The 26065-nt window shown below is 44.6% G+C and overlaps 1 protein-coding gene across 3 annotated transcripts in view; it reads right to left on the reverse strand.

Moving 5' to 3' along the window:
• Positions 1-26065, reverse strand: part of eIF2Balpha (eukaryotic translation initiation factor 2B subunit alpha) — a 46106-nt gene that overhangs the window by 5999 nt on the left and 14042 nt on the right. For all 3 annotated transcript variants that reach the window (XM_068380456.1, XM_068380475.1, XM_068380465.1), the window contains exon 5: positions 3000-3144. In XM_068380456.1, the coding sequence (XP_068236557.1) occupies positions 3000-3144 (145 nt within the window). The remainder of the gene's footprint in view (positions 1-2999; positions 3145-26065) is intronic.

The raw sequence follows: 26065 nt of genomic DNA on the forward strand, positions 1-26065 counted from the left end.
TTAACATGCGTCTGGCAGGGTCGATTGCGCATCGGAGGTGGAGCTCTCCGCAGCCGGAGTGTGGGAGCAGGCAGCCTCAGCGTGAGCTGGGCGCACAACAGTGGCAGGTTGTAGGCTAACGAGAGCAGTGTCAACCTTCTCCACACGAAACTCCTGCATAACCGCAGCTAACTGAGTCTGCATAGACTGCAGTAAAGACCACTTAGGGTCTACAAAAAACGGCAACAGACGGAGCTACTGTCCGTTGTGACTGAGGGTCTAAAACAGCTGGTGCGGCAACAGACGGAGTTACTGCCTGTTGCGGTACCACCTTGCCTCTCTTGGGAGGTGTGCAGTCGTCGGATGACTGCAGCGAGTCCGAACTGACCCAGTGGCTACACCTAGGCCGTTGGACTTGCGCGGAAGGGACCGACTTGCACTTAAAAGCTGCAAGATTTGGTCCATGGTTTCTTACGAGAAACCTCTTCCGCAGACGAGGAATAAATGGGCTCTCCGTCTTTGTGTGGGTGGGGTGATCTCACGTCGGCAAACGTGTGTAGATACGCCCGAAACCACGGAGGGAAAAACGTCTGTTCGTCGATCAAGGCCTGTTGAACCCATAAGTCGTTCGACATTACTTCTCCCCTGGGCTTGGGAGCTTGTAAGAGGTCCCGGACTAGGTGAACAACTGGCACGAACAGACGAACCCTCGGACGCAACACTGTAACACTTTGCGCATATCACTTCATCACTTTTGATTTTCTGTTTGCACTTATTTCACTGAAATCGAAACTTTAACTGATTTCTACCTGAAACACGCAATCCTATCCTTCATTAAAAGGTAGTAATTGCGAAAACAGTTTTACAATGCAACAGAAAAACATAAATAAAGATAAAGAATTCAGTGGCTGGAAAAGACTAAACACTAGATCAAATAAACTACGTTTACAATCTCTCACCGCATAAAGCCTGGGAACAAGAATAAAACCCTAGAAACGTTTTACCTTCTTCCCCTACAGCGACTAGGGAGAAGAGTAAAAAAAAAAAAAAAAAACGAGAACAACGTTACCCGCTTGAACGAAACGTTTATTCTCCTCTCTCTCCCTCCGCTCTATCTCTCTCTCTCTTCTCTCTTGATTTAGCACCTGAGAGAAGAGCCCAATTATATATCGTTAAAACATGTTATTTGCTAAAGGAAAAAACTGAAAGGTTTCCCAAATAAAAAGTTCCTTTATTTAGAATTTAAACCATTTAAGCTAAGAAAGAATGAACGAAACGCTAGAATCGGTTTACTCTTACTGCAAAGTGAAACCGTGATACACTCTCTCTCTATCGTAACGATAAAGCGCAAGTTGAACGTTCTGAACGTCAACAACTGCGGAGACTAAAAACTAAACGTTAGTTCATCTTTGAAAACAGTACGAGACTATCAAAGAAATTCTTCCATAAAACATTAAAATTAAAAAAGTATTAAATTCTTTAAAGGTTAAATACGATATAACGGGCTCAATGTTAATTAACTTCGGTTCCAAGTTAGGACCGCCTACTATTAGGAAATGACGCATATAAACAAACATAAAAATTTATTTTTATAAGTTTATAATAATTGGAAAGTTAACCGAAGAGGCCTAAAAAGGCGGAGAGATATAAAATAAATGGATCTATAACGTGTTAAGCAAAATTACCAAAAACCTAAACACACTTCCGTCTAAGGGAAGGGTCGGCCATTTAAAAGTGAAAGAGAGTCCATACTCTCTTCGTCACCATAATTAAATCTATCCAAAACGAGCTCAAGTTTTGAAATGAAGAAAAAACCCCTGCATAGCGAAAGCTCAAAACTGGAATAGTGTACTTCACCAAATCGCTGCGAAAACAAATCCAGCCAGGGACGGCGTATTTAGTAGGTCTTGCCAGTGGCACGACAGAGGGAAAATTGATTCTTTGTTGACATCGAGTACTTGAGTACCTTCTTGACAGATGGCGCTGTTGATGTACACCCCCACCTGTATAGCGATCGCTGGCGTATTCCGCCCGTAGGTTTTTTCTGTCGGGCAGCAGAGCTGACAGCTATATGATCATCGGGTAAGTTTAATATTGAAAATAGTGTTTTTGGTAACCATACCTACAAAATTTTAACTGCTTCCCATCAATCCAGATGAACATATAACTTTCAATGTCAAGATTAAGATGCCATTGATTCATCAATAACAGCATCTGTTTGTTCCACTTCATCTATTTTCAAATGCTTTAATATCCTCTTTATTGTTCAGAATTGTAACTGTCCCAATGATAAACGTTGCAGTACAAATGCAGAGTTTATGCAGGTCGGTCACATGCCTCTTCTTTCTACCAGCTTTTTTAATCAAGCAAAGGGCCATTGTCACGATACCGTTAACTTTACAGCACAGCTCAAAAGGTATTTAAGAAGAACAATAACGATCACAATTTGACAAAGAACATGCAGTTACAACAGTAAAAAAAAAAAGAAAAAAAAAATCCCAAGACAAACGTGAAAGATGATTCTTCTACTAGTACTGCTGGGAGAGTGAAAGATTTATGCTCTGACTAATGGGGGTTGCAAGCTAATAAGAAAACAAAATGCAAAAAACCCTGTGAGCACTACATGGGGAGTATAATGGTACACATGCTAATCTTGTTAGTACCTGTCCATAAAAAAGTGCATATGGAGGGAAATTTTTGCCAGCAGAACGAAACAATGCTCGTATACCGATTTGAAATTTCATGTTCATATACAGAATTTCTTATATTCTGAGTTACTCGTAAACCCAAGCATTACTGTACATTACTGTACTTAAGACACGTCAGTGCTCTTATAAATTATCACATAGACTTCAATACAGTAATACAGCAACTGACTGGAAGGCCTTATAAGAAGTAGGTGAAGTGAAAATACCTGGTAACATCAGTCATATGAAACAAAACATTTAAAGATTAGCTTTGGCTCTACAGTAAACAGTATGTAATGGATTTTTCCAACAAAAAGATTCACAAAAACTCACCTTGTTGATAATGCCACCATTCTCACAAACTCCTTCTGCTCCAAGCATAACTGCATCTACTTTCTCCATAACATAAGCTACAGCAGCATCTAAAATTACAGTGCAAGAAATGCCTGCTCCTTTGAGATCTTCTGCCATTCTGCGACTGAAAGGCAAAGTTCCTTTGAGACTTTACACATACTGTACACTTGTAAAAAAAAAATTATTCTAATAATAAAATTTATATCTATACTGTACTTACCACCTAATGCTTATATCTCTTTGTCCCAAAAGCTAGCTCAATATCAACTTACCCCAGAAAACTACGGTAAATAATTCCCATTTTCTTCACTTCAATTGCCACAAAGGTGACATTTGGTGGTTAATGTCAACTGACTTCAATCTCGATGTCAAAAATAATATCCTATCCTCTTGGCCTTATTAGTCAGTGGAGAGGAGGGTGGGCATGAATATGAAAATAAGGTGAGTATATAAATAAAAAAAATTATCATTAAATAAGGTGAGTATATAAATAAAAAAAAATTATCATTAAAATTCAGTTTATTTCTATGAACCTCCCTGTTCCTCACCTTGCTGACTCAAACACTTTGATGAAGGTGGGTCTTGAAAGAAAGACCGGACACTTAACGTACTAAAAGAAATTACTCATTTATACACTACACTCATCTCTTGGTGTAGTGCCTCGGTAATAAACTGTTACAACTAGGGTTATTCTAAATACCTCAAGGCTAATCAATTTCATCCACTGATAAAACTAAAAGAAAACCAACTTATATTAAAACATCCCCAGAAGCTAATGTGGTCACTAAAGGTCAGTAATCTTGATAAGAGAACCAGTATTCCTCAAGATGTTAGCAAATAATGATTGGATAAGCATTGACCTATATCTAAAACTCTTTCAAAAGATAGATTCCTAAAAAAATTTGTTATGTAGCTTCACTTCTAATATCACACACTTAACTTACAAATCTTTTTCTTTGAATTGGAAGCAACGCATTGTGAGCCTCTGTTTCTAGAATTTTAACCAGAAAAGATGAGCATTTGGTGCAGTCAAAACTTCCTTTTCCAAAGCATTTGAAAAAATTAAGATAAATCTTGTGTTTAAACATAATTCTTAAAGCCGAAAGCAAGCAAAAGCAATAGGATCCTCTTATGTTCTCCACAACCTACTTAATAGGAAAGAGCTTTTGCTGTAGTTCACTAATGTGTTTAGCCTATAATAACGACAAAGAAAAAGTTTTAGCCATGAGATCTTTAATAGAAAGACTTACAAGGCATTCCAAATCAGAACCTGTTTGAGGACAGTGTGCCGAATGGACATAAAACCCTTAATAGCTGAAATGGACCACTTCTTTCAAGAAAGGAGTTTAGTCGCATATAGTTAAGCCTCATTAAAGGATTTCTTTTACAACGTTACTGATTTTAGAAGACAAGGAATTATTGGATGATCGAATATCATCAGAAGCTGTGTTCCTAATTATCATCTTTGATACTCAAACTATGTCCAAGAAACTTCTTAAAAATTTGGTGCTGAGGCTTATAAATCTCAGGCCTGTATTATTTCAGTCATTTGTGTAAATTATTTATTTAAAAGTGAACTGTGAGTGTTTTATCAATCTTATAAAATATTCTAAATATTATCTTTTATCTTACATATAGTGTTTGTTATATGTTTACTGGCTATTATTTTCTTTCCCTGTTACTGGTTTTCTATTTTTTATGCTAAAGGAAATAAAAAAATAGAAGTAGATTTTACACAATCTACTTTTCGATATAGCTGATCGTAACAGCACAGGCCCCGATTCTGTCAGGGTCCCCTACTGTATATCAAAATATTGATTAGGTAATGTCTAATTTATTATTTTATTCCCTTATTAATTAATCAAGCATAAAAAAAGTAGAATAACAGTAACAGAAAAAGAAAATAATAGTCAGTAAACATAAAACAAACACTATATTTAAAATAAATGATAATACTGTATTTACAATATTTCATGAGAGAGAGAGAGAGAGAGAGAGAGAGAGAGAGAGAGAGAGAGAGAGAGAGAGAGAGAGAGAGAGAGAGAGAGAGAGAGAGAGAGAGAGAGAGAGAGATATGTACTTAAAAACTGTGATTTTCAAATAACTCAGTACACTAGAATTAAAACTATAAGAAAAAAAAAAAACAGAATTAACTAAAAGTTAAAAGGTTAAGATTTAGATGTCAACACCCTCCCAGACAAAAAGTATTATTCTGAAACTCTAAATTAGTTAATTTATAGGTATTAAGCAGTTCAGATTGTTCATCCATATCTTCACTTGTCACATGTTCTTTAAAAGATGTTCAGTAATTTCAAATGTGACAAAATAAATATCAGTAGTCGTGGGATTTGGAAAACTTAATTTCAAACGAAGCAGCTTCACTAGCACAGTGATTTGAAGTGAATATAAGTTACGAGTTTTTCAAAGGGAGTGCGGATCTACATCAGGCTTCGATAAGAAAGCCCCACACGATTTTCCGGCCCTAGGCCCAGGACAACGGCGAGTATGCTCCATCGCACACAAACACAATACCGCTAGACACAGGCACGAAGCGGAAAAAGAATGAGAACACTAATAAGCACAAGCGAAAGCACAAAGAAATTAAAAAGCCAAAGCACAAAGTTAAAGCACTAGGCACGAGGGAGAGCACAACGGACCATGCGGTAACCACGTGGCCACGAGACACAAAGGGTCGCACTGAGATCAGAGGAGCGTCGAGATGATATCACGACGCGACCAGAGAACTTACTGGAGATCACAACCCAAGCACACATGTGGCCTACCTCGGGTTTGCCCTCAGGGCACGTATCCTTCCGCTAGGCCTACCATTACAGAAAATGGGAGTAGGGTAAACTACATAAAACTCTGGTCGTTTGAGAGGAGGTTCCAGGTAACTCCTAAGAAAGTGTTTCGAGGTAAGTCTCTGTGTTGGAACAATCAAGTTTTTCAATTAGGTATGGTTACACTAAGAACCCACTCCGAGTTAAGAGGGGAGGAAAAGGCACTTTGGGATTTTAATGTCTTGTAAGAATCATTGCAAAATATTTGCAGACACAAAAAGCACCAAATTGGGACGTGATGTAATGTCCAACTAAGGTATGATGACAAAAAAAATTTTATGTCAACATGATGCATTGAGATGAAACCTTCTCTCACGTGTCACTTTTGTTTAGAGTGTCTTTACTAGGAGTTTCATATAGAAGTAAGAAAAATTCTGAAGAGTATAACACAACGGTAGAGACTAAATTAGGTTGACAACCAACAGATGTTACCTTGGTGGGCAAGAGGCATGACCTCTTGAAGGGAAGAAAATGGGAAAATTTAGATTTTTCGGACAACGTCAATATTAGTTAGCTTCAGGGACAAAGCAATATGACCATAAAGGGAGGTTTACAGAAATAAATTACATTTATACTCTTTAAAAAATTACCCAGTAATGCTGTTAGTGGTCTGGTTAAACTATCTAATGATAACAGTGTATGCTGAAACAAGCAGGGGTTAAAATCTATGGCATACTTTGTACAGAAAATTATGGATAGTACTATAGATTCTTTCCTTTAAATTGTATTGCTTTCTGTCTTTTATTTTTATATGGTCCCTTTAGTTCCTTTTCATCTAGATGTACTGTACGTTTTTAATGTTACCTAGTTTCAGTCTTTAATAATAATTTGCTTGAAAATTAAAAACCAGTATCTACTCTTTTTCATTCTATAAATTTCAAGGTACAAGTGTCCTGTACCTAGAATATACCTACTTCTAAAAGAGGATATACAATAATGAATTTGGGTAATAAGAATCACAGGAAAAAAGAAATGGAAACCCAATAAGGATAAAGGAACTATGAAAAAAAAGGAAACATAGTGGTCCTCATGTGTCAGTTGTGTTAAAAAAAATGCAAATGACTTCCATTTTCTAGTTATAATCACGGCTAACTGTTAACCTCTATCCAGCGTTAAGATGTATGAACTAAAAAGTTCCTGTTATTCTACTATAGCAAAATCAAAGTATCTGTACAATGAAGACTAAAGATTGGAATGGAAATTGAACCATAAAACATAATTCAGAATTCAGCTTGTCCCCATCAGCGCAGGTCACATGGTGCATTATGGGCATTACTAAAGGATTTTTGCATTCACTTTGGCCTCTGGCTGCAGGCCCTTCTTAGGCTTCTACTATACAGCACCAAGGCTTCTACAATACAGTACCCATATTCCCGCTTAGCCTAGTTCTACCTTAGTGCTGGTGGGCCTCCCTAGCACAGGGCCATATGGCTCAAATTCAATAAATTACAATTAATTGATTTTTCTGTTCAGTTAAAAAAGAACTAGTATATTGGATGTAGCAGGATAAAGATTGTTAGAAAGGCTTGGAAACTGTGGATAGAGGTCACTGATGATGACATATACTAAACAGGAACTCGGGCAGATATTTCTGTTTTTGTCAAATTTTCTTTGTACCTCCTCTCTCTTCTCTCACATGTGATTTTACCTGGATTATCATCAGGAATGAATCCTTATACTGTATATAATATGCCATTTCCCAATTTTTTCCTGGCATTCCAACTAGTCTTTGTTCTGCTACTTCCAGGTCTTCTACTTTCCTAACTAACTGATTTTCAACCCTCGTAAAAAATGTATTAAAATTATAATTTCTCAAATCTTAATCTACTTTCCAAGTGCTTAACACTAAATCTCTCCACAAAAACCTCTCTTATAATATGATATTCCCTCTGCAATCCATCCATTCTTTGGTCACACATTTTCAGACTCTCTTCTATTATCTTTGTAAGGGGCCATGTGTCTTTTGCACAGAAAGTAGTACTGTATATGACATTTTCATGGTTACATTCACATTCATTTTCAAATACAATAGAAGCTCGCTAACAAAAGCTACCCACTTCTAAAGATGGAAGCTGGATGGTTTCATGAAATTTCTTTTTAATCTACTTAACCATTCTGATTTGTTACTTTTTTTAAGCAGACAGCTGGTATCACCAGATACTATGTATACAGTAGTACAGTGCACCTTTAAATATTGTCATATTTCAGTTGTTAAGGAGACAACATCAAATTAAAACATCCATGATTTACAGGTACAGTATGTTCATATGACCAAATATGTTATTTTCCTTAGTAAAATAAATTTTTGAATATACTTACCCGATGATCATATAGCTGTCAGCTCTGCTGCCCGACAGAAAAAACCTACGGGTGGAATACGCCAGCGATCGCTATACAGGTGGGGGTGTACATCAACAGCGCCATCTGTCAAGAAGGTACTCAAGTACTCGATGTCAACAAAGAACCAATTTTCTCCTCTGTCCACTGGGTCTCTATTGGGGAGGAAGGGTGGGTCCTTTAATTTATGATCATCGGGTAAGTATATTCAAAAATTTATTTTACTAAGGAAAATAACATTTTTCAATATTAAACTTACCCGATGATCATATAGCTAATTCACACCCAGGGGGGTGGGTAGAGACCAGCATTACATGTTGACATTATTATGAGCTAAGTATTCCGTATTTCATTTTAGCAGTTATTCAAAATAACAAGCATAAAATAAATAAGTACCTGGTAAGGAAGACGACTTGAACAATTACTCTGCCTTTTTAAGTACGTCTTCCTTACTGAGCCTCGCGATCCTCATAGGATGCTGAGCGACTCCTAGGAGCTGAAGTATGAAGGGTTGCAACCCATACTAAAGGTCCTCATCAAAACCTCTAATCTAGGCGCTTCTCAAGAAATGATTTTGACCACCCGCCAAATCAAGTAGGATGCGAAAGGCTTCTTAGCCTTCCGGACAACCCAAAAATATTTCAAGAGAAAGATTAAAAAGGTTCTGGAATTAGGGAATTGTAGTGGTGGAGCCCCCACCACTACTGCACTCGTTGCTACGAATGGTCCCAGAGTGTAGCAGTTCTCGTAAAGAGACTGGACATTCTTAAGATAAAAGACGCGAACACTGATTTGCTTTTCCAATAGGTTGCGTCGAATATACTTTGCAGAGATCTATTTTGTTTAAAGGCCACGGAAGTTGTGACAGCTCTAACTTCGTGTGTCCTTACCTTCAGCCAAGCTTGGTCTTCCTCATTCAGAAGGGAATGAGCTTCTCGTATTAACAGTCTGATAAAATGGGATAAAGAATTCTCTGACATAGGCAAAGATGGATTCTTAACTGAACACCATAAAGCTTCAGACGGGCCTCGTAAAGGTTTTTAAAATAGAACTTAAGAGCTCTTACAGGACATAATACTCTTTCTAGTTCATTTCCAACCATACGATAAGTTTGGAATATCGAACGATATTGGTCAAGGCCGAGAAGGCAGCTCGTGTTTGGCTAGAAAACCAAGTTGTAGAACATGTAGCCGTTTCGGATGAGAATCCGATGTTCTTGCTGAAGGCATGAATCTCACTGACTCTTTTAGCTGTGGTTAAGCATATCAGGAAAAGAGTCTTAAAGGTGAGATCTTTCAGGGAGGCTGATTGAAGTGGTTCGAACCTGTCTGACATAAGGAATCTTAGTACCACGTCTAAATTCCAACCAGGTGTAACCAAACGACGCTCCTTCGTGGTCTCAAAAGACTTAAGGAGGTCCTGTAGATCTTTATTGTTGGAAAGATCTAAGCCTCTGTGACGGAAGACTGATGCCAACATGCTTCTGTAACCCTTGATAGTGGGAGCTGAAAGAGATCGTTCTTTCCTCAGATATAAGAGGAAGTCAGCTATTTGAGTTACAGAGGTACTGGTCGAGGATACGGATACTGACTTGCACCAGTTTCGGAAGATTTCCCACTTCGATTGGTAGACTCTAAGGGTGGATGTTCTCCTTGCTCTAGCAATCGCTCTGGTTGCCTCCTTCGAAAAACCTCTAGTTCTCGAGAGTCTTTCGATATTCTGAAGGCAGTCAGACGAAGAGCGTGGAGGCCTTGGAGTACCTTCTTTACGCGTGGCAGACGTAGCAGGTCCACCCTTAGGGGAAGTGTTCTGGGAACGTCTACTAGCCATCGAAGTACCTCGGTGAGTTATTCTCTCGCGGGCCAGAGGGAAGCAACTAGCGTCAACTTTGTCCCTTCATGAGAGGCGAACTTCTGCAGTACCTTGTTGACAATCTAGAACGGAGGGAATGCATATAGATCTAGATGTGACCAATCTAGTAGAAAGGCATCTATATGAACTACTGCTGGGTCCGGGATAGGTGAGCAAAGTATTGGGAGCCTCTTGGTCATCGAGGTTGCGAAGAGATCTATGGTTGGCTGGCCCCAGGTGGCCCAAAGTCTCTTGCATACATCCTTGTGGAGGGTCCAATATGTTGGAATTATTTGTCCCTTCCTAATGAGACAATCTGCTATGACATTCAAGTTGCCTTGGATGAACCTCGTTACTAGTGAAAAGTCTAGACCTGTTGAACAGGAGAGGAGGTCTCTTGCGAACTCGTACCATGTCAGAGAGTAGGTCCCTCCTTGCTTGGAGATGTACGTCAAAGCAGGGTGTTGACCGTGTTCACCTCCACCACTTTGCCTTGAAGGAGAGACCTGAAGCTTTTCCAGGTCAGACGTACTGCCAGAAGCTTCTTGCAGTCGAAATGCATTGTCCTTTGACTCGAGTTCCATAATCCCGAGCATTCCCTACCGCCTAATGTCGCACCCCAGCCTACGTCCGATGCGTCCGAGAAGAGAACGTGGTTGGGAGTCTGAACAGTCAGGGGAAGACCCTTTCAAAGGTTGATAAAGTCCTTTCACCAAGTCAGACCAGACTTTATCTTTCCGGAAACCGGGATCGAGACCGCTTCTAGCGTCTTGACCTTTTCCAGTGAAAAGCTAGATGATACAGAAGAGGACGGAGGTATAGTCTTCCAAGTGACACAAATTGAACCACGGATGACAGTGTCCTAACCAGACTCATCCACAGCCTGACAGGGCAGTGTTCCTTCTTCATCCTCTTCTGGATGGATAGCAGGGCTGGGGGTTGATCGTCTTGTTCAGCAATGTCCTCATCAGAGGGTTCCTCATCCGAAACTGATGAGGAAACGGCAACCGAGTGGGCAACGTCTGACTCGCTGAATCCGGTCGCACTGGTGGATGCGTGACGGAGCCGGACACAAGATCATGGTATTGCTGCACAGTCTGTGAACTGTCAACCATGGGGACGCGAGGAAGTACAGCGTCAACCCGAAACTGTCTAGACTGTCTGGGTTGTGCAGTCAACCCCCTACAGGGTTGCTGAGGTTGCCGCACTGCGTCACAACAAGTCACCTCTGCTGGTTGTTGAACGTCTTCCTAGTGACACACTGAACGTCCACAACCACCTCCGAGAGTCGCTTAACGTCAACGTGCGACTGGCAACCCACACTGGGTCGCACCGGTGGAGGAACCATCTCAACTGGCGGACGTGAGTAGGATACCTCAGCGTCAACAGGGCGTACAACCAACCGGTAGGAAGGTTGTTGGCTAGAAGGTTCTTCTCCGTAAAAAATCCTCTAACAAGGACACAAGCTTGGACTGCATGTCTTGCAACAAAGCCCATTAGGGTCTATGGGAGCAGGTGTGGCAACAGACGGGGTTAGCGACTGAAGCGGAACCATTTACCATCCCTGGAAGCCTTGTTATGCTTTAATTAAAGTCCATAGGAGGCTAAGCAGCTTAAGGCTCCTCTCCAAATGACAGAGTCCTCAAAGGAATATCAGGAGGGAGAACAGCACTTTCTCATCTACAGGAACCATGTCCGAGAAAAGCTAGGTTATCTCAGTGAGGGTCTCACTGGTGCAAAAGCAGCAGACCAGAAGGCAACGTTATGTAACTGCTTGACAGTCTGTGAACTGTCAAAAACTGAACTGTCAACCACAACAGGTGCGTGAGGACATACAGCACTGGTGCATTAGTAGCAGACCAGAAGGCAACGTCATGTAACTGCTTGACAGTCTGTGAGCTGGCAACAACCAAAGCTGTGTGGGGAAGCCTCAACTCCTGACTGACTAGTCTGCTGCGGGCGAGTGGCGGTAACCACAGTGGGTTGCGGAGGCTGACACACCGTGTCAAAACACGGCAGCTTGTGGTAGCTCACGCACGGCAACGGAGTGCTCCGTGTGTCTGTGGGAGTCAGCATGCGTCTGGCAGGGTCGACTGCGCATGGGTGGAGGAGCTCTCACAACAAGAGTGTGGGAGCAGGCAGCCATGCTGGGCGCACAACCGTGGCAGGTTGTAAGCAAACGGGTGCATCGTCAACCTTCTCCGCAGTCGGAGAGTGGGAGCAGGCAACAACCAAAGCGGAGTGGTGGTGCGTGGTGGGGACAGCCGTGGGTTGCGGAAACTAACGCATCGCGTCAAAACACGGCAGCTTGACTCCACCTTCCCACTGCTGATGCGGTAGCTCACGCGTGTTAACGGAGGGAGCCGCACGTCGGCTAACGTTAACATGCGTCTGGCAGGGTCGATTGCGCATCGGAGGTGGAGCTCTCCGCAGCCGGAGTGTGGGAGCAGGCAGCCTCAGCATGAGCTGGGCGCACAACAGTGGCAGGTTGTAGGCTAACGAGAGCAGTGTCAACCTTCTCCGCACGAAACTCCTGCATAACCGCAGCTAACTGAGTCTGCATAGACTGCAGTAAAGACCACTTAGGGTCTACAAAAAACGGCAACAGACGGAGCTACTGTCCGTTGTGACTGAGGGTCTAAAACAGCTGGTGCGGCAACAGACGGAGTTACTGCCTGTTGCGGTACCACCTTGCCTCTCTTGGGAGGTGTGCAGTCGTCGGATGACTGCAGCGAGTCCGAACTGACCCAGTGGCTACACCTAGGCCGTTGGACTTGCGCGGAAGGGACCGACTTGCACTTAAAAGCTGCAAGATTTGGTCCATGGTTTCTTACGAGAAACCTCTTCCGCAGACGAGAAATAAATGGGCTCTCTCGTCTTTGTGTGGGTGGGGCGATCTCACGTCGGCAAACGTGTGTAGATACGCCCGAAACCACGGAGGGAAAAACGTCTGTTCGTCTATCAAGGCCTGTTGAACCCATAAGTCGTTCGACATTACTTCTCCCCTGGGCTTGGGAGCTTGTAAGAGGTCCCGGACTAGGTGAACAACTGGCACGAACAGACGAACCCTCGGACGCAACACTGTAACACTTTGCGCATATCACTTTATCACTTTTGATTTTCTGTTTGCACTTATTTCACTGAAATCGAAACTTTAACTGATTTCTACCTGAAACACGCAATCCTATCCTTCATTAAAAGGTAGTAATTGCGAAAACAGTTTTACAATGCAACAGAAAAACATAAATAAAGATAAAGAATTCAGTGGCTGGAAAAGAGACTAAACACTAGATCAAATAAACTACGTTTACAATCTCTCACCGCATAAAGCCTGGGAACAAGAATAAAACCCTAGAAACGTTTTACCTTCTTCCCCTACAGCGACTAGGGAGAAGAGTAAAAAAAAAAAAAAAAAAAAAAAAACGAGAACAACGTTACCCGCTTGAACGAAACGTTTATTCTCCTCTCTCTCCCTCCGCTCTATCTCTCTCTCTCTTCTCTCTTGATTTAGCACCTGAGAGAAGAGCCCAATTATATATCGTTAAAACATGTTATTTGCTAAAGGAAAAAACTGAAAGGTTTCCCAAATAAAAAGTTCCTTTATTTAGAATTTAAACCATTTAAGCTAAGAAAGAATGAACGAAACGCTAGAATCGGTTTACTCTTACTGCAAAGTGAAACCGTGATACACTCTCTCTCTATCGTAACGATAGAGCGCAAGTTGAACGTTCTGAACATCAACAACTGTGGAGACTAAAAACTAAACGTTAGTTCATCTTTGAAAACAGTACGAGACTATCAAAGAAATTCTTCCATAAAACATTAAAATTAAAAAAGTATTAAATTCTTTAAAGGTTAAATACGATATAACGGGCTCAATGTTAATTAACTTCGGTTCCAAGTTAGGACCGCCTACTATTAGGAAAGGTCGCATATAAACAAACATAAAAATTTATTTTTATAAGTTTATAATAATTGGAAAGTTAACCGAAGAGGCCTAAAAAGGCGGAGAGATATAAAATAAATGGATCTATAACGTGTTAAGCAAAATTACCAAAAACCTAAACACACTTCCGTCTAAGGGAAGGGTCGGCCATTTAAAAGTGAAAGAGAGTCCATACTCTCTTCGTCACCATAATTAAATCTATCCAAAACGAGCTCAAGTTTTGAAATGAAGAAAAAACCCCTGCATAGCGAAAGCTCAAAACTGGAAGTGTACTTCACCAAATCGCTGCGAAAACAAATCCAGCCAGGAACGGCGTATTTAGTAGGTCTTGCCAGTGGCACGACAGAGGGAAAATTGGTTCTTTGTTGACATCGAGTACTTGAGTACCTTCTTGACAGATGGCGCTGTTGATGTACACCCCCACCTGTATAGCGATCGCTGGCGTATTCCGCCCGTAGGTTTTTTCTGTCGGGCAGCAGAGCTGACAGCTATATGATCATCGGGTAAGTTTAATATTGAAAAATGACAAATTCGTAGATAATTTGTTTTTTTTCTAACTATACAAACCTTAGCTATTTAATAGGGGTTATTACTTTCGGCGTAGCTGAAATGACGAGCCATTAGATTTTAACGAGGGTTTACTACCCCACCGCTAGTTAGCGGAGAGTAGGGAGGGTAGCTTGCTACCCCCCCCCCCCCCCCCTCACACACACACCTAGGCTTGGGCTCCCTTTGCTTAGAGGTAGGACTTCAAGGGGGATAGGGCTGGTGGGCAAGTTTGATTAAATAGCTAAGGTTTGTATAGTTAGGAAAAATACAAATTATCTACGAATTTGTCATTTGTTCCGTAACTGACATACAAACCACGCTATTTAATAGGGGTGACTCACCCATTAGGAAGGGTGGAAAGTCCCAGCCAGTACTGGCTTTTGGCTTTGCCCGGGGACTCAATATCTGAGTGTGTCCGCACTCAACAATAAGGAGTCCCTGCACCTCGCTAGAACCTTGCTACGCAAGGACTGCGGCCTACGTAAGCTGTGTGTGAAGGTATAATAAAGTGTGACTCGTCCTAGGAAGTTGACCTGTAGTCCTTTAGATGGAAACTTTAGGCTAGGACTCTCCCAATACCACCTCGTCAGGGTATGGGGACGTGACAGTATTAGCTTAATACTAGGAACACAAGGAAACATGGTTTACCTGCAGTGGTTTGAGGTCAGCTGTGCAGAGAACCCAGGATGCTGCTTTCCCCAAGAGAGGGGAAGAAGAAGAAAATAATAAGGGCCAGACAAACCTTTTCATTCATGTAGACTAAGACAGGGTAACAATGCCCTTAACCTTCTGCTACTTGTCCACTAAGGAGCCTGAGGTTTTAAACCAGCTGTTGTGCAGCCACCACAGGGCCGATAGAAAACGTATCGAGCCTCCTGTGGGTCACGTCTTGCAGGTAGTGGGCTGTGAAGGTCGTCTGACGCTTCCACACCCCAGCTTGAAGAACCTGCGTCACCGAGAAATTTCTCTTGAAGGCCAGGGACGTAGCTACGCTCCTGACATCATGTGCTCTAGGGCGACGTGACGGAGGAGGGTCTGGATTCAGGGACAGATGAATCACCCTACGAATCCATGCCAAGATGGTGTTCTTGGTGACCCTCCTCTTAGTCCTCCCAGTGCTCACAAACAATGCCTGCACCTGGGGACGGACTGCAGCCGTTCTTTTGAGATATAACCTCAGACTCCTTACTGGGCACAGTAGGAGATGGTCTGGGTCATCTGTTACAGAACGAAGACTCAAAATCTGGAAGGAGTCGAACCGAGGGTCCGGAACCCCCAGATTTTGAGTCTTAGTAATAAACTCAGGGACCAATTTGAACGTTACCTCCCCCCATCCCCTTGGATGGGCGATGTCATATGAGAGACCATGAAGTTCACCGACTCGCTTGGCCGAGGCCAAAGCTAGTAGGAACACCGTCTTCCAAGTTAGGTGGCGATCTGAAGCCTGGCGTAATGGTTCATAGGGAGGTCTCTTAAGAGACCTGAGAACTCGAACCACGTTCCATGGAGGAGGTCTCACTTCCGACTGAGGACAGGTAAGTTCATAACTTCATATGAGTAGGGAAAGCTCCAGCGAGGAAGAAATGTCCATTCCTTTGAGCCTGAAGGCTAGACTTAAGGCTGAGCGATAACCTTTCACCGCCGAGACTGAAAGGCGCATTTCTTCCCGCAAATACACGAGGAACTCCGCTATTGCTGGAATAGTGGCATCGAGTGGAGAGATACCCCTTCCACGACACCAACCACAGAAGACTTTCCACTCTGCCTGGTAGACAGATGTGGATGACTTTCGCAGATGTTCAGACATCCTGATCGCAACTTGTTGCAAAAATCCTCTCTCAGCGAGGAGATGCTGGATAGTTTCCAGGCGTGAAGTCATAGCGAAGCTACGGCTTCGTGGAAGATGTTGGCATGTGGTTGTCTGAGTAGCTCGTGTCGTGGAGGGAGTTCTCTTGGGAGTTCCGTTAGGAGTTGCAGAAGGTCCGGAAACCATTCCGCGTGATGCCATAGCAGAGCTATGAGGGTCATTGAAAGATTGACCGATATTCTGGTCTTGTTGAGCACCCTCCTCTTCGGACAGAACGGGGGAAAGGCGTACACGTCGATGTTGTCCCACCGTTGTTGGAAGGCATCTTGCCAGAGTGCCTTGGGATCTGGGACTGGGGAGCAGTACAGCGGAAGCTTGAAGTTCAACGCTGTCGCGAACAGATCCACGGTCGGGGAACCCCACAAAGTCAGGACTTTGTTGGCTACTAGATGATCCAAAGACCACTCGGTACTCACTATCTGAGACGCTATGCCCAGATTGTCGGCGAGCACATTCCTCTTGCCTGGAATGAAACGTGCCGATAGTGAAATCGAGTGGACTTCGGTCCATCTCAGTATCTCAACTGCGAGATGGGATAGCTGCTTCGAAAAGGTACCTCCTTGCTTGTTGATGTAAGCCACTACTGTGGTATTGCCGCTCATCACCACCACAGAGTTACCCGCCAGGTATTGTTGGAACTGTTGAAGGGCCAGGAAGACGGCCTTCATCTCTAGCAGATTTATATGGAGGCACTTTTCTGATTCTGACTACAGGCCTGGGGTCCTGTGGTGCAGAACGTGGGCCCCCCACCATTTCTTTGAGGCGTCTGAAATAAGCATCAAATCCGGGGGAAGGACGAGAAGATCCACTCCTCTTCGTAGGTTCTCGTCTGTCACCCTCCACTGGAGGTCTGTCCGTTCCGCAGGTCCCATAGGAATCATGACATCTGGGGAATCGTAACCTTGATTCCACCGGGACTTGAGTCGCCACTGGAGGGATCTCATCCTGAGGCGACCGTTGGGAACTAGACGAGCCAAAGATGAGAGGTGACCGAGGAGACGTAACCACGATTGGGCTGGAAGTTCTTCTCGTCTGAGGAAAGGGCTTGTGACCCTCCTCAGCCTTGCTATCCTGTTGTCTGATGGGAAGGCTTTGTGGAGATTGGTGTCTATGATCAGGCCTAGGTATACCAGTCTTTGAGTGGGAAGCAGAGAGGACTTCTCGAGATTTACCATGATCGGTATCAGGACAACTGCCCCCGGGACAACTGCCCCCAGGACAGTTGCCCCCTGACAACTGCCCCCAGGACAATTGCCCCCGTAGGACTACTGCCCCCCGGAAAATTGCCCCCGGGACAATTGCCCTCGTAAAACCCCTGGACAATGGTGTAAAAAAATAAAAATACATAACTAATAAAACCAATGTTTTATTATTGTTAATAAAAAATACATGATTTAAAAATACGTTTTAAAAAGATAACATTATATACTAAAATTTGTACATAGATGGGTTGCAAAAATATTGAAAAGGGATTTAAATACTAGGATTTTAAATTGTGGGCTATGCACAATGTTTGCTATTCGTATGCTAGAATCCTGATAGCGTTTCCGCTTAGGAGGTACTGGATGCCCAGCAAGTATTTGATTAATTATGACGCTGGATAGTGCCTGTTCTCTCTTCAACACCCCCAGAAATTTCCATATATTTGGATGAAATGACGTAACGCTTGCTTGCATATGGTTATGCCAGCCTTCTACGGCGTTGTTTGTTCGAGGTAAATCTTCAACAACACGAGTATACATACTCCACATGCTTATAGGGAAACGTGGCTGTCTCCTTGTATTTCGACGTCTTCTGCCGATGTATGTATCTTCAAAATAATCTATTATTGCATCAGCCTCAGGTGGCAACATCTCTTGTAGTTTCTCAAACGCTTCAATAACTTTTTCTGCGGGAACAAACGCTAATGCAGGAATCATACGTATTTGCAAGGAAAAATAGGCGTCAGTTTGGTATTTAGTTGGGAGACCTTCATTTTGCACCTTACGGTATATGCTTTGAGATAAGTGGTAAAAACATCCTTTACCATCCTTTGCAGTCTCTTTGGGAGCAATAGATTTAGCCTTTATTTCCTGTTGTACTAACAAGACTTCACGGCGGGGTTGGTCAACAGCATGGGTGTGATCATTTACATAGCCCTTCATTTTCACAAACTTTTACTTTCGCTTTACAGTTATTATGGCGGCGTTTTTCACATTCATAAGATGTAACATTATTTGCCAATTCCTTCTGCTTCACATAGATGTATCCTTCATAAATAAGCTTCATTTTTCCACGTTCACTTTTGACGAACTCCATGATGGGTTATGTTACTTCTTGTATTTCTTTCGAAAATAAACTATAACTCGTACGACCGATTAGACACTGGACCCTTCTTACTTTTTTTTTTTTTTGTAAACATTTGTTTTCTATACAGAATTAGCCAATTGGAGATAGCTTTCGAAAATAAACTATAACTCTAACGACCGATTACCTAATCAGGAAATAACTACATAAATGGTAATAAATTTAGGAAATAGATACAATTATTTCTTCAATGACCTATTATGTAATTAGGAAGAATATCTTCATAAATTGTTACTAAAAAGTAATTACGTAAATGGAAATATGGGGGGCAATTTTCCGGGGGGCAGTAGTCCTACGGGGGCAGTTGTCCTGGGGGCAGTTGTCCTGGGGGCAGTTGTCGGGGGGCAACTGTCCTGGGGGCAGTTGTCTCGGGGGCGGTTGTCCTAGATCCACCATGATCCCCAGATCCTGCCAAAGTACCAGAAGTTTGTCTCGGTGTTGAAGAAGGGATGACTCCGAGTCTGCTAGGATCAGCCAGTCGTCCAGATAATGGAGGAGACGGATGTCAATCCTGTGTGCCCACGACGATATTAGGGTGAACACTCTGGTGAAAACCTGTGGTGCTGTGGAGAAACCAAAACACAGCACCTTGACTTGGTAAACCTTGTTGTCTAGGCTGAATCTCAAGTACTTCCTTGAAGACGGATGGACTGGGATCTGGAAGTACGCATCCTTCAGATCCAGTGTACACATGAAGTCTTGCGGTCTCACTGCAAGTCTGACCGTGTCTGCGGTCTCCATGCTGAACGGAGTTTGCTTGACAAACTTGTTCAGAGCCAAGAGGTCGATGACTGGTCTCCAGCCTCCAGACGCCTTCTTTACAAGAAAGAGTCAGCTGAAGAAGCCTGGAGACCCATCGAGGATCTCTTGGAGAGCGCCCTTCTTCAACATGGTCTCAACTTCTGCTCGAAGGGCTTGCCCCCTTGCTGATCCCATAGAAAGGGAGCTCAACGACACTGGATTCGTCGTCAGGGGAGGTAGAGATGTTGTGAACGGGACGCGATAACCCTGACTGATTACGGAAATCGTCCTGGAATCGGCCCAGAGTTGCTGCCACCTGTCTGCGCAACTTTGTAGGCATCCCCCCACTGGTGGACATGCAGGGGGACTGCCAATCCTAGCGCTTGCAGCCTCGGCCACTTCCTCTAGGATTCTTCCCACCACTAAAGGACTTCTTGCCTTTCTTGTCCTTGACAGGAAAGGGCTTAGACACCACTGTCTTCGCTGCCGCTGCGGGTTTCGTGGTCTTGGTAGGGCGTGGCTGCTGGGGTGCTGGAGGTTTATAGGGCTTAGATGTCAAAGCCCTATGTAGGAGGGAGTCTTGGTGGGACTTCCTCCACCTCTCAGCGGCCTGCTCCACGTCCCTAGGCTCAAACAAGTTCATTCCCATCACGGAAGAATGTCTGAGCCTGCTGATCTCGGTGTTGGGGACCTTTTGATGGAACCTCTCAGACACTGCATCCCGACGTTTCAAGATGGTGTTAGCCCACAAGTTCGAGACTTGGTGGGCCAGAAACTCGATCGTGCAAGCGCCCGAGAGTAAGAAGGTCTCCATAGCTTTCCTGGTACGTTCTTTGGATAAATCCTCCAAACGTATCAGGATACCTAAGGTCCCTAGCCAGATATCCTGGCTAAGGATCTCAGTCGCCGAGAATGAGACCTGCCGGTTGGAGAGTCTCTCAAGAGGGACTCCCCTGGTAAGCTCTTCCAACGAATGGTGAAGGGGAAGAACTAAACAAGGCTCCTCTACGATCTCGAAGTACCTCCTCTGCTGTACATGAGGAGGTGGGAGGAGCTTGTTGCCGGCACTGGTTTGGCTGGAGGAGGCAAGCTCGGAGAGCTGGACTTCGATCTTGTCCCTGGCACTCTTAACCCCTTGAGACCAGGGCAAAGCGGCACTGGCCTTAAAGGGTTTTTGAGTCCCAAACACTCGGTTCAAGACCGTGTCTTTGCCCTCTCAAGGAGGAATTTCTGGGTCAGCAAACCCATTGAGAGTCCTCATAAGGGTCAGAACCTGCGAGAACGCATGTTCTGACTCCTGCAGCTCGCCTCCTGAAGGACTAGCAGCGAAGTCTCCTGTCCCCAAAGGCTCTTCTTGGGAGGACTCGTGGACGTTCTCCGAGTGACTGGCTGGCTCCGGTCTAAGTCTTGATAAAGACTTTGGTACTGTCTTGGAGTCCTTCGACTCCCTCCTAGGAGGGATGCAAGACTCCAACAACGACGGGGGTAGGCTCTTCTCCACCCCACCCCGAGAAGACTTTCAGCGCGAGGTGGGGTTTCCCTCATTGGTGCGATGGGGGAACGCCTCACCTCACGTGACTCCCCTGAGGACGGGAAGTCTTCGTCCGAAGGGGAGGGAGAAAAAGTCTGGGCGGGTGAGGAGGCCTGCCTCAAAGCCTTATGAGGAGACAGCTTTGTCCTCGGAGAAGTTACCACGTCTGAAACTCCTCTTTTCCTCCTCAGGGGAGTAGAAGCTGCCAAGGATTTGTGGCCCAGCTCAGAGAGAACAGGCTTAAACGCCTGCGTGACCGCTCTGATCAGTGCCCCAAACCAAGGCTGCTGGCTGACGGTTGCGCTGTCAGACACTCCCTCTGGAGGGGAAGGGATGGACCGATCCCTTGGAGGAGTTTCCAAAGGTCCCTGGACCTTTCTGGAATCTTTCCCCCTGCCGGCGAGCGCGCTGTTCTGCGCTTGCGGGGGGGGGGGGGGGAGGGGGATGTGGCGATGGTGACCTTGCCGTGTGATGTCCTGCAGCCTCGCGCATGAGAGGGTATTGGCGATCGCGCTGGGGAGCGCGTTGGCACTCACGCGATGGGGAATACCCGGGGTCGCGCGCGGGAGACTGTTGTCCCGCGCGCGCGAATGTTGGTATGCGTGCGCGTGCGCGAGGGCGATGGCGAGGGTGCGCCGGCGAGCGATGGTACGCCGGCGAGTGATGGTGCGATGGTGCGCCGGCGAGCGATGGTGCGCCGGCGAGCGATGGTGCGCCGGCGAGCGATGGTGCGCCGGCGAGCGATGGCGCGTAGGAGCGCGTGCCGCAGATACCAGAGGGTGCGCAGAAGGTAGATTGCGCGCTCGCGCACGCGCGGGCGCGCAGGATCAGGATGAAGAGCCCGTGTGGGCGATGATACCGTTAAGCGCGCGCAGGAGAGACATTTCTTGCACGCGGGTGCGCACATCAGGCTGGGGAGATTGGCGTGGGCGCGCATCCTCGTGGGGGCGTGGGCGCGCATCCTCGTGGGGGCGTGGGCACACATTCCCGTGGGCGCGTGTGGGTGACTGCCCGCGAATGCATGCTGGCGAGGGATGGCGCGCAGGTGAAGATCGACGGCGTGTTGGTGAGTGCTGGCGCGTTGGCGAGCGCTGACGAGTAGGGGAAGCCTTCAACTTCTCTACTGCGCCCAGATCGGAAGATCGTGGGCGCGCAGGAGATCGTTGGCACGGAGAGCGCTGGCGCGCAGGCGAGCGCTGGCGCACAGGCGAGCGCTGGCGCACAGGCGAGCGCTGGCGCACAGGCGAGCGCTGGCGCGCAGGCGACCACTGGCGCGCAGAAATGCGCTTGCGCGTTGGTGAGCGCTGGCGCGCAGGAGACTGATGGCGCGCAGGAGACTGATGGCGCGCAGTGGCGCGCTGGCGATCAGGGGAGCGCTGACGCGCAGGTGAGCGCTGGCGCGCTTTAGCAGGAACATTTGCCAACGGTGAGCGCTGACGCGCTTTATCAGGATCGTCGGCAGCAGGTGCGCGCTGGCGCTCAGGTGAGCGCTGGCGCGTAAGGGACGTATGCGCTAATTTGCGTATACGCCCTTGTTGCCCCGAAGGGACCGTTGCCTGTTTCACAAAAACAGAACTGGTAGGCGCCCACAGCGCATCAGCAGCCAGGAACAGCGACGGCAGGTCAGCAGGTCTGACGGGTGGAAGGTCAGCGTGTCCTTTATAAGGACGACCTTCCACCGAAGGGGATCGCGAACAATCCGCAGAGAGGTCCAGGGTTGTAGCAGGAACAGTCGGAGATCGATGACGAGACTCCTCTGCGGCGGACTGCAACGGTGATGTTGAACCGAAGAGGCGCCTCCTCACACCCTTGTGAGGTGAAGGAAGTCCTCTCCGGCGAAGAGGAAGGCGAGCTTTATGACGTATGCGCGCTCTGTGGGCCGTTGGGTCAGCGAGCTGACCGTCAGCAGTCCTCCGAAGAGGAGTCTCTGTGAGTGAACTCCCCTGAGGGGGAGAATCACCGGCAGGAGAGACTGTTGGACTTAGTTCCTCCCTCGAAGGTTGAGCAGAGGGAGAAACTAAGCCTTCAGCTACAGCAGGTTGAGCAGTTGCAGAGGTCAAAGATACCGCATCGGAAGCCTCTGCCACCATAACGTCGACAATAGACAGAGGATCAACCTCTGCCAAAGTTGGCGATTGCTTGACAGCGGCACCCAACCGGATCATGTCAAACAAGGCTTCCTTGGAGGGCGAACCTTCGAGCCCCAAGGAAGACCAAAGCTGGAATAAATCATTAGTACTCACATTAATATTTAATTCCTCCCACGGGGGAGGAGGTGGAGCTGCCTCGCTAGGGGAGGAAACGCCATCTCCCGAACCCCGAGGTCGGGAAACAGAACCATGGCCTACGCTACTACTCGACGGTCTCCCGGAGGAAACCGATCGAGCGGGAGCTTCGGAGGAGGTTTGGGCAACGGAAGAAGAGTCCTAGGGATTTTCTCTTTTCAAAGAAACCTTTGAAGAAGAAATATCCCGCCTGGACTTCTTCTTCCGTCGCCGAGAAAACCTTTCCCACTGGGAGGTAGACCACTCCCTACACTCACCACACTTATTAGTTCTATCACACCGTTGGCCCCTACGATAAGGACAAAGGGTGTGAGGGTCCGTCTCGACCGCCGACATAAACGTACCACAAGGGCGGTCAGGTAATCCAGGACACTTGCGCATGATAGCAGAGGCCAACTTCACAAACACACCTGTAGGAGAGAAAGCAAAAAGGCATTAATGGCTGTCAGAGAGGCGAGGGTGAAAGCGGACACGTCCGACTACCACCCGAGCCGAGAGCAAGGTGAGCTCAAGCACAGGTGTGTGTGAGGGGGGGGAGCAAGCTACCCTCCCTACCCCCCGCTAACTAGCGGTGGGGTAGTAAACCCTCGTTAAAATCTAATGGCTCGTCATTTCAGCTACGCCGCAAGTAATAACCCCTATTAAATAGCGTGGTTTGTATGTCAGTTACGGAACAAATGTAACTTATTGTGATGAATAACATACATTCCTAATATACATTCCAGAAAATTTAATAATATCTAAGACATGTACAACAACAGAATCAAAATATTTCATATATATATATATATATACATATGTATATATATATATATATATATATATATATATATATATATATATATATATATACATATGTATATATATATATATATATACATATATATATATATATATATATATATATATATATATATATATATATATATATATATATATATATATATATATATATATATATATATATACATATATATATATATATATATATATATATATATATATATATATATACATATATATATATATATATATATATATATATATATATATATATATATATATATATATATATTTCCCCATAAGAATGTTATAAAATCGAAATAATTAGTTCAACCCATCTACAAAAACCAATTTTCACAAATTTTTCCTTACACATACAGTACTCTACTGTACTCTACACAAAATTATTAAAATATTGCAGTCATTTAATGATGAAAATATGGATATGCATGCACAGTAAACCTGAACTTTACCTTAGAGGAGTGTCGCTGCTGGCTTGATGGAGACGAGAGGAGGGGAAGGAGGAGGAGGGGGTTACTGCTTGGAGGGAGAATCTCCCTCCATGAGAACTTCAGGAACGTTGACTGGAGTTCTCTTGCGAGAATGGCCTTCACTATCACTGGTTTTGCGTTTGCGAGACTCTTGGTCGTTGTCTTTCACAGTTCTTTTCTCCCCCTTCACAAGATATTTTTCAAGAGACACCTGCTTTTGTCTGTTCTTTAAAATTTTATAGAAGTGACCCACCCCATTATCGACTAATAAATTTATTGCACGGTCTGTTTCAGCCTTATTCGGGACATTTTCCTCAAGAAAACTTTTCACGTCTTCCCACTTCTTTAAAAAATCTTTTATCTCACTCGAAGACAGTGATTGTGCAGTGCCTCCCTCCTCGTAAATGGTTCTTGCCTTCTCGCAAATCATGTTCTCATTTACTGAATCTCCTGCGAGCTGCTTCTCATTTAACCACACCATTAATAAATTTTCTACGTCATCAAGAATAGGTGGCCGTTGTTTTGATAACGACGATACACCTTTAGCTACTTTAGCGGCTTTTATTTCTTCTTTTTTCTTTAATATTGTGCATATCGTCGACTGCGAGCGATTGAAAAAACTAGCAATGTCTTTCACACGCATGCCTTGGTCATGCTTCTCGATGATCTCCTTCTTCATCTCGATCGTTATCATCAGCTTCTTCTTACTGCTTTCCTTCTTCGACATCTTAGGAGCCATTGTCTATCACAATAATACAGTACAGTACTGTAATCACAAATGAGTGAAAATAAAACAAATCACAAACCAAGTGTAAAAATCACAAAGAAATCGTCCACGAATTCACTAAGTATGTATGCTATCGAGACGGCGGATACTGAGATAATGAACGAGTGAAGGGGGTAATAAAGGGGTTTAGGGGGTGGTAGGTATGCGTGGGAGGAGTCACGTGACTCCATTGTGAGATACTGTCGTTAAGTTATTTCCATGAAAAATGCGATCGGGAAGCGCAGCGTTAACACTTTTCCACAAAAAACGGCGCGTGGGAGGGAAATGTTATTTTTATTAGTAAAATAAATTTTTGAATATACTTACCCGATAATCATGTAGCTGTCAACTCCGTTGCCCGACAGAATTCTACGGAGGGATACGCCAGCTATCACAATACTAGAAGGGGGTGTACTCACCAGCGCCACCTGTGGCCAGGTACCACAGTACTTCTTGTTGACACCTCCTCAATTTTTCCTCGGTCCACTGGTTCTCTATGGGGAGGAAGGGAGGGTCAATTAAATCATGATTATCGGGTAAGTATATTCAAAAATTTATTTTACTAATAAAAATAACATTTTTCAATATCAAACTTACCCGATAATCATGTAGCTGATTCACACCCAGGGGGGTGGGTGAAAACCAGTGTACAAGATTAAAGGATAGCTAAGTATCCCATATTTCATATAACAGTTATCTCAAATAACAATGA

This window comes from Palaemon carinicauda, chromosome 1, assembly GCF_036898095.1.
Source record: "Palaemon carinicauda isolate YSFRI2023 chromosome 1, ASM3689809v2, whole genome shotgun sequence".
Taxonomy (NCBI): Eukaryota; Metazoa; Arthropoda; class Malacostraca; order Decapoda; family Palaemonidae; genus Palaemon; species Palaemon carinicauda.